At 33.8% G+C, this 10,077-nt stretch overlaps 1 protein-coding gene across 2 annotated transcripts; it reads right to left on the minus strand.

Moving 5' to 3' along the window:
* Window positions 1-440: 440 nt before the first annotated feature.
* Window positions 441-8,167, minus strand: LOC108767376 (ribosomal protein S6 kinase beta-1). 2 transcript variants are annotated; one of them, XM_018517237.1, is made up of 12 exons: window positions 7,787-7,881; window positions 7,604-7,641; window positions 7,098-7,275; window positions 6,246-6,329; window positions 5,891-6,024; window positions 5,757-5,819; window positions 5,492-5,620; window positions 5,177-5,267; window positions 4,961-5,077; window positions 4,616-4,855; window positions 3,972-4,147; window positions 441-2,282 (listed from the first exon to the last, which is right to left on the minus strand). In XM_018517237.1, exons 1-12 carry the CDS (start codon window positions 7,874-7,876, stop codon window positions 2,273-2,275), a joined length of 1,350 nt encoding a protein of 449 aa, XP_018372739.1. In that variant the 5' UTR covers window positions 7,877-7,881; the 3' UTR covers window positions 441-2,272. The 2 variants fall into 2 exon arrangements, with proteins under 2 accessions (XP_018372739.1, XP_018372738.1); XM_018517236.1 differs by lacking the exon at window positions 441-2,282 and adding an exon at window positions 3,527-3,862 and having other exon boundaries at window positions 7,787-8,167.
* Between the last annotated feature and the right edge of the window lie 1,910 nt (window positions 8,168-10,077).

The raw sequence follows: 10,077 nt of genomic DNA on the forward strand, positions 1-10,077 counted from the left end.
TTATCCGCGTATGTAAATTCGTCGCAGGTTCGCATGACCCACGCGCTTATCTCAATTTAAATTATAATTAACTTTGAAGAAATTGTATTGCGCTTTAATTACCGCGCTAACTCCTTACGGCCCTTTTTTGTACAATCGTTTGATTTATTTATTTTTTAAGAATACAGGAATATCTGGTTTTATTTTTATTGTATCTTTTCATATTTATCTCAATTTACACACAATTAATTTATATGCATCTTTTTTTTACTTTACAATAAGCTTATATGTGGATAAACGAGATATGTGGTAATAACGTATGTAAATATATGACACTAATTAATATTAATTAATATGTATATACGTAAAACAAAAAATACTTTTTAATTTGTAGTATTTTATAACAAATGTTATAATTTATAATAATGAAAATATTTAGGAAGTAATTAATAGATTGGGTCTAACAAATATCTTCCTTCTCCCTTTACTTTTTAAACTTTATTTCTGTGTACTAGAATCTATGAATTGTGCATTATGCGTCAATGATAAATGTAATGGTCCGTAAAATTAAAAATTCTGGAAACTGTAAGTTGCAAAAGATTTCCTCTCTAATCTCTAGAATAGTCTAGAGAATAGTGATCACCTGGAGATCACCTGGAGGGAGTTTTAGCCTAGCAGCGAGGATAAGAGTCTTAACAGCGAGAAAATAAAATTCAGTCATGATAATGTTAAATTAGAGCGAAGTGATAGTTTTATACCCAATTTATTGTACATAACACTGAAATAAGTAAAATGATACATATGACAAAGACATGTCACCCACCCACGCGTCGCATACACGCACATTTACGCTCGCACATACATACACCCTCGGAAATCGTTGCTTATTTATTTATGAATACGATTTATAGAGGCTTACAAATCATAAAGCAGTGATAAGGTAACCCTAATCTTAAATGGAAGCATAAATCATTTATCACTTTTCCGTCTAATGGCTAGACTTCGTTACATATCGTTCGATGATATTTTCCATCCCTTAAATGTCTAATGCATTTCACGTTACAAATAAATATGTATGTTTTCTTTGTATGCTAGAAAATTATAAACTAAATCGCTGATTTTTGTTAATTTTTGTCTTATCAAAATAGAACTAGAATCGAATCGACAGATCGATCCGCTTAACGAACGGCAGAAATATCAGTTCTCGTTATATACTATTCGAATATCTTTTTGTTCGCGCGCATGTGAACATCTGACAATGATATCCGAAGTGCACAGATTCCTGGCACTCTTGCGTGAGAACTGACGGTAAGACGGAAGTTATACTTATTGCAAAAAAAATCTTATAACTACATAATATAATTTGATTAAGATTGAACTTAGCTAACACATTAGAAATGAGCACGAGACCATCGCATGACGCGGTATATATAAAACATTTGTCTAATCATTTAAACAATCATTAAAACAATAATAAAAACAGCTAATTCCTCCTAAAAGTAAAAATCAAAATAAACCGCATCAGCACCAATGTTTCCTTGAGAGCGCGTCGATTTAGTTAGGAGGATTAATTTACTAAAAACTCTCTCGTGCTCGCGGGACGCACTCTCGGTCTCTCGCTTGCAAAAATGCCCTGATTTCATAAACAAGACTCATTACATGGAATCCCGCGGAAGTAACAACGCGTGCGTTGTGTGAGGCAGTGATGTCAAGTAGCGTTTCCGCATAATTCTGGCATGCTTTAATTTAAAGCGAATCTTAGGTAACAGTTATATAGTTTATACAGCAGTTTTGGTATCTATCAAAATCTGACAGTGGGTAATTCAGGACACATAACTGGTATCTCTCTTATAAATTTCAGTATGTCGTCGAGTAATATATATCTTCGAACAGCGTCTTGACAACTCTGTAGGCACATTCCTGCTTTAAAGTCGAAAATACATGTGTTCAGATACGTACTGAAAAACCGATTAGAAATTCTCATTGTCTCTGAATACACATTTCTCTTAAATACAGCTGTGAGTATATAACGTGATTTTATAAGGTATATACGTACTTATAAATGTAGTCGCGACGTAGTCGAAATGCAACTTGCCTGTAAGAGAACGTTTCCATGTACGGACAAAAAATATCTGAGAGAAAGAGTGTCGAGCAATATTACATTTCGACTATCCGGTTATCTGTTATAAATAATTAAAAGATATTTGCTTGCTAGCATGGCCTACTGAACACTTGGGTAGTTTGGAGCTTTCGTGAGTAATTTACAATCACTCTTGCTTATGTCTATTTTTTCCTACTGCGTTCTGTAAGTAAAATCAATATTATCTATATGTATTTACACAAATAATACATTAATGCATGTAACGTAAGGAACAAGTATAGAATACTCATTCGGATGGAAAGTCCATGTTTTGCAGTAACATTGTTACCATGGTAACTTGTTCTCATCTTGTACTATTCTGACTTTTCATTGATTCAATATATGTAACGTAAAAATATCTTTCGCAAGAAGACATTAGATTTGTACCTCAAAGAGTTGCATTTATCCGTTTTAATAACATGAACGTATAGTAAAGGATACAATGTATCAGTTAAAAAACAAAGCCATCCAAAAAATATTCATTCAAATATAAACTCAACTACGTAGGCATTCATCTCTTTCAATAGATCTAACCTCAATACCTTACAATAAGAACAACCTGTGACCTGAAGTTAAAAATACATCCAGGATATAGGTCCGCATTTGCAATTGTAATATTTTATGCCTTCCGCTTTCAAGTTACTGAATGACAATGGTCACTCTCATTCTAAGATATTGATACACATGATTATTTAACAAAATGTTCTTTCGTTCCGGAGAATATAAACTATGTTGTAATCGAATTTGCAATATATAGGAACTTTCATTGTGTAAATGCAATTCCATTGTAGTGTTATATACTCCATCCCTACAGTCATTACTTAGGCAAACTATTTCTTACATTATTGCCATGGAAACGTTATTACTGCTGAAAATATTTTCTCCTAATATATACGGTATATACGGTATATATGGAACGAACTTTAAGCGGCGGAGCGGTTGTGGTAGCATTTATCGAAACTTTTCTTATTAAGAAAGTAATTAACGACAATCAGTAAATATTGATAGATTTCCCACATATAAAATAAGCTTATATTATTAGAGACGTATGTATAAATCTTCAGATGTAAAAATATTATCAAGAGAAATCCTGTGTTTAGCTTCTATTATATAATATAGAGTAAGTTCCTTAAGATTCAAGTATTAATTTGAATATTTCCAAAAGTTTCAAAGCTTATCTTTAGTTACACCATAGTACAAATTATGCTCTTGTCATATAAATAAATAACACGATTGCTGCATCTCAATAAAAATTCAGAGATTGAAGATTTTAAAACTGATGATAGAAGTTTTATAAAAATCGACACATGAATAATTCTTCAATGTAAAAAATATATTTTTCAATAAATTTGTAGCTAATTGAAGCAATCTATAATAACTAGTTGAGAAATAATGTACTTTCTTGTGGATTATTTAATCTATCCATATTAAAAAATGCGACTACTGTATGTGCTACCAAATACCTGCTGCGTCGCTGTTAAATCATAATCTATTAATTGATATTTTTATGCGCAATATATAGATATAAAAAAGATTTGCTAAGTGTAACTGCTGGATATCCAATGTAATAATGGATACTGTATCCATTCCCTAACTATTCCCTCTAAATTATAAAACCCCTCCCTGAGGATCATGAATATCCAGCAGTTGGGCAAAAATGCTATCTACTAGTCTAATAGTAATGGTTAGCCTATTTCAATCATTTCTGCATCTTCCACGTTGTTGTGACCAACTACATTGTACCTAGAAAATTATCGTCATTCTCTTTTTAACTCGATAATTTTATAATATGAAATCATACACTATAAAAGAATTAATTTAAAAACAGAATTTGTAACTTTTTTATTCTTACGTGTGATTTGGTAAATGGGTATTGTGAAAATGGAGATGCGTCGTTCGAGGTGAAAAACCGCGAGTAGCTTTGCGAGGACTTCTAGCTTTTATGACTCGTGGTGATGACATGGTACTTAGATAGGGTTGTTGAAGAAATAAATCTTCCATTATACTTGGTGCTACATATGTAAATCCCTGAAGAAAGTTATATTATTAAGAAATGCTATCAGATACATCATGACTTATTAACACACTTGCCTATTTCAACTAATATATTAACTTTGAATATTTTTCTAGTTTTAAGAATTAGAGAAAGAGATGAAGAGTATGTTGAATCAAAATTTAAGTTAATCCACTTCAGTGAAAACAAGTATTAAACACATATATGTATAGCGATTTTGTCAAGTCCTATGAGAGAGAGAAAAATATACTTTCTTTCTGTATATATATATATATACTATTTCATTCTACAATCTTAAAGCCATGAAATGAGACAGTATAAGTTAAAATGAGTATATGTATGTGTATATTTTATATATATGTGTATGTATATAGAGAAGTATACATAACTTTCTCACAGGACTTTGACAGAATCGCTTGTAGCCATACTTTGTTATAGAATGTTTATGTCCTTAGACATTCAAATTAAGAAAGAAAACTCACCTGAAATAGCCCATCAGCTGACTCGCTCAAAGTGTAATCTACTGGGGAGTCTATTGGTGCTGAAGTAGTAAATTTCTTATCAAATTGTGATACATCTTCTTTGCTAGACAATTTTGGTCTAAAAGGAGGTTTTAACTGTCGAGATATAACGTCGGTCCAATTGATATGTTTGAAGAATTTATGTGCCTTTACTTCTTCACCATCCGACTGAATAGATCCCAATCTTTGCGCAACTTGTCTCTATATAGAAGAAAATTACTTTAAATGTTATAATAAATTTTTCTCAAAATAACATCACTTTTGAGATAAGAATATTATCGGCAAGATTAATTTATGAACATTAACCTTCAATAATTTCCGAATAAGATCTTTAGCATCGGCAGTTAAATATGCTGGGAGAGATAATTTGCCACGTAGAATTCTGTCGATAGTTCTCTTCCTGCTATTTGAGCTAAATGGTGGCTAAAAATTTAGCAAATAGTAATGTGAATTAATATACGCATTCTTTGAGCTCGTATCACAAACGGTACGATATAGTTCATACGTAATGACAATACATACTGCTCCTGTAAGCATATCATACGTCAAACTTCCCAAACTCCACCAATCTACTGCTTTCCCATGTCCACTTCTCGTTAAAATCTCAGGTGCCCTTTAATAAAATAGTACAACAATTAATATAAATTATAATTATAAAATTAGCAATCTTAGGCCCAGTTGCATCAATGTCACTTTGACTTTAAGCGAGACTTAAAACTCTATTTGTCTCGTCTTAAAGCTAAAAAGACAGAGGCAGAAAGAGTTTTAAGCCTCACTTAAAATCAAAGTAACGTTGGTGCGATCGGCACTTAGCAATTTATATTCTATGATATTTACATGTATTCGATAGTTCCACAAAATGTATGCGTAAGAGCACCCTCTTGTATATGCTCTTTACATAATCCAAAATCAGTCAACTTAATATGCCCATCTGCATCCAATAAAATATTTTCTGGTTTCAAATCTCTGAAACAATTCATTACAAGCGTCATAAACTGAATGCCGCATACAAACGAAATATTTAACATATATCAATTATATTGAAGTCTTAAATTATATTTTAATTCTTAATGTAGAGAACTTATAAAGAAAAATATAATACCTGTATATAATTCCTTGCAAGTGAAGATGTTGTAGAGCTAACGTAATTTCGCATAAATAAAAACTGCAAAACGATTAACATGATATAGAATGCTTTGAAAAATATAATTGAAGATATTTTCATGATTCACTCACCGCGCAGTATCTTCCATGAAAATTCCTTCGTCATTTAAATGATGGAACAATTCACCACCGCACATATATTCCAATATCAAATATAATTTGTGACCAGTTTGGAAGGCATACTTGAGATCTACGATAAAAGGATGCTGCCAGATGCAAGCATAAATAAATGAATTGATATTTTGTTCAAAATATGGTATAGATAGAAGAAAATAGAGCGTTAGCTTTCAATGAAACATGTTAAAAAATCGGGAATTATAAGTATCTTTTTTATACGTACTATTAAGATTATATACGTATATATATATTAACCATTTGTTGAATTCTAACTACTGCAAATTTTTTAGCGTATACGAATATAACTAACCTTTATGGATTCCAAGATGTTTCTTTCAGCTCTAGTGTGAGCTGTATCTTTCTGATTTCTTACAATCAAAGCCTTGCGCAATACCTGTTTCGAACAAGACAAAAGAATATGTTGAACGATTGAAGAAAAGAGTGTTATAAATAAAAACGTTTGTCAGCGGGGGATAATACAAAAATAGATACTGATTACAGAATTTATAATTACCATTCTAGAGATAAAACTGCAAAAACTACTTACTTTTAATTCACAATAATTGAAGTAAAATTGCTAGCAAACAAAATAATTAAAATAAACTCATGTAAATTTCTTGTTGACAAAACTTGTGTAATTTTTTTATCACAAAATATTTATTGATCAAGAAAAACATGAATTGCAAATCAAATAATAAAGGAAGATGAAATAATATGGGCCAGACTAAATCTTGATATCTATGGTCTGTTTTCTGTTCCTGTACTAAGCTGTTCTAGAACTCTCTTTCTCGCTTTAAACAAATATCAAATGTGTATCTATCTCACTTTAAGTTCCAAAAGTGTACACTAGTTCAGCCACAAAAAGCAGACCTCTATACTTGATATATAATATTTATAAAAATTTGAAATACAATTACATGAACTGCATATTGTTTATTATAGAAAATGCAATCATAAAAAATAAAATGCATAGCATAGCATAATTTTTGCGCGTTAGTATGTGAACAGTGAGATAATATTCTTAGATTACCAATTATATTATTGTAATCATCCTTCATCGAAAGTATTTTTCACACATTGCTTATTTAGCAAACATGACACATTTACATAAAAAATTACTTTATAAGCTTACGCAATAATTGTGTTACAAGGATTTCGGTACCTTCATAGCGAAGATTGTGCCGGTGTCGTTTCCCGTTATTTTGCGCACTTGAAACACCTTGCCGTAGCCGCCTTTTCCAATAACTTTGCACAATTCAAAGTCCTGCGGTCCGACCTTCTCGTGCGTGCGATTGACATTATGCTCCGATATCGCCACCGTCTCCACTACGTCAGACGAGCTGGAAGCGATAAGTAAAAGAATTTTAAGAATTTCTTAGCATTGACAAGAATGGTGGTCCGTCCCAAATTTTGCAAGACATCTCGATTTTCGGGTCTCCAAGTATAGAAGCATCTCGAAAGAACGCCATTTATCCCGATTTATCACATAACGTAAATTAACAAGAAATTCATGAAATAACAGAGATCCAGTCATTCCGATGTTTTAAAGTTGATATCCCGAAATTGACTGATCAATTCTTGATCAGTCAAATAGATCGAAATGATAAGCGGGCGGACGCGTGGCACGATCGAAACACGCGCGCAGAGGTCCTATCAGGTCCTACTCACCTTACGATCTCATGCTCGGTCAGCGTGACGCATTCCTCCTGCGAAAAGGAAAACAGATGCGGCGTTAGAATGACGGTTGACACGGTACACACGTGCCGCTGTCGCGGGCGCGACGCGGATATCGGGATTCCCATTCCTATCGGGAGATAAAGGAGGGCGGGGAAGCCTTTTACAAGTAATTACCGCGTCGATCTCGATGATGTCGTCGTCCTCCGACTCGTCCCTGTGCGGCAGTCCTGCATCCTGCAGCTCGATATCAAATATCGCGGACATCGTGGTCGCCTACAGTCGCCGTCGCTGTTCACTTACACGAGCTGGGGAGATGGGTAATTCAGGCGCGCCGGATCACTCTTGCGTCTCCTCTCGCGCGGGATGTCAACACATAGAATCTGGCACTTCTGGCAGTCCTGGCTGGCGCGCCGTCGGCCGTACGCGAAAGCAGCAGGCCGCCCAGCAGGCACGAGCGGGGTACGCGGAGTCGCACCACTCGGTAGTCGGTTCGAGACTCGCCTGGCCTGGCCTGGCCACTCGGTCGCCGTCGCAGATGGTCGCGGAGTGACGACGAGCGATGACGGGAACTCAATTCGTGGAACGAACCGAATCACTCCGGTCCCTCCTGTCGCAACCACGCCGACTGCCCGTGGAGAGGGGAATGTGAGCTTCTCAGCCAATCGCCTCGCGCGTCGCCGATCCCACGCACCAACCATCAACCTTCCACGCGCCGGATTTGAATCGAGCATTCGAACGTTTCAAATCTAGATCTGTTTCCTGTGGCTGAACTAGTGTACACTTTTGAAACTTAAAGTGAGATAGATGTACGTTTAGACATTTGTTTAAAGCGAGAAAGAGAATTCTAGAACAGTCTAGTGCAGGAACAGAAAACAGACCACTAATTCCAGGTAGTCAATTTTGGGTACTTTCCGTTAATTTAGACAATGATCGCACCAACGTTACTTTATCTTCAAGTCAGGCTTAAAACTCTCTTCTCTCTCTCTCTCTCTCGCTCGCTCGCTCTCTCGGGTTTATAGAGAGAGAGAGAGGGGGAGTTCCGAGATTCGCTTAAAGTCAAAGTTAGTGCAATCGGATTCTAGTGATACAAGTCGACACAAACATCATTCTATCATTCTTGACATTCAATGAGTAACAAACAAAAAACAGAACGACACTTGTGTCGACTTGAAATAGGAAGCATTCTATATGTATTTTGAAACGAGACGAAAATTACAAAAGCGAGCGAATATTTTTTTTACTAGAATATTTATAATTTCATTGCTCAATATAATAAATTTATTCACTTTTTTGTTAATAAATTTAACTCATTTTCTGCACGTTTTAAGATACACAATCAACCCCAGTCCAGATAACACAACTGATCCATTTAAACTTGAAAAATATTCCATCTTTTTTAATTCGCTTTATGAATTAACGCAATCTGTTCGAAATAAACTCAAAAAGAAATATACATATATAGAAATATATTTATATGCATATTTGTAGATATGCTATCTTTAATAAAAATAATAATTTAATTTGCGCAAAAACCAAAGTTATAATTTACTTTTATATAAAATCAAAAAATAGAAAAAGTTTAAAAAAAGAATATACCTTTTGAATCTAAAAAGAATTCACAATTGGTGACGTGTGATAGTGAAATTTTTCAGGCTCCTTGTGGATATATATTCTTTTATTCCTGAATTTCTTTCTTGGTTCATTTTTTCGCTTTCTCTTTTCACATTGAAGAGATTTAGAGAAAAGAAACCATACAGGCTCAGCTGGCGAGAATAAAATAATACCAATAAAAACGATTTTTTTTATTCCAAACGAATAAGTCTAAATATTGTCCGAACAATTTGTTTCCATAATAAATAATATACACGGAAAAAGAAAGTTTTATAATAATTGACAAGCAGCAATTGTTCTCGCAGTCTTTATCTTTTGAATCTTTTGAAGGTACTCACATCGTAAATCTTTGCGTCAATTATATTAATGTATACAATTACAAAGAAAACATTTGTTGCTTTGAAAACCGATTTTTATCTCTTTCTAAAAGAAGAATGCCTGTCGAATCTTCATTACAAGATCATTGTTTAGACCATTTCGAGCATTATTTTTCTCATTCTTTGTTCCCGGGAGCTGCTATTAAATTCTCGGAACGCAAATGTCGCAAATGCGTCATACGTTCGAATGGATCCTCATCACAATGAGATGGTATACCTATATAGATCGCGCGCTTACGAATTGTGCAATTTTACGAAATCGCATCCGAACGGAAAATCATTGCATAAAGGGAATTGTCAATATGACTTATACGATATATATAAATCATATTGACAATTCCCTTATTAAGCAATGATTTTCCGTTCGGATACGATTTCATACAATTGCACAATTATATGTATATATATATATACATATATATATATATATATAACTGTGCAATTGTATATATATATATACTGATATAATTCGTTGAT

This window comes from Trachymyrmex cornetzi, unplaced genomic scaffold (assembly GCF_001594075.2).
Source record: "Trachymyrmex cornetzi isolate Tcor2-1 unplaced genomic scaffold, Tcor1.1 scaffold67, whole genome shotgun sequence".
Classification (NCBI taxonomy): domain Eukaryota; kingdom Metazoa; phylum Arthropoda; class Insecta; order Hymenoptera; family Formicidae; genus Trachymyrmex; species Trachymyrmex cornetzi.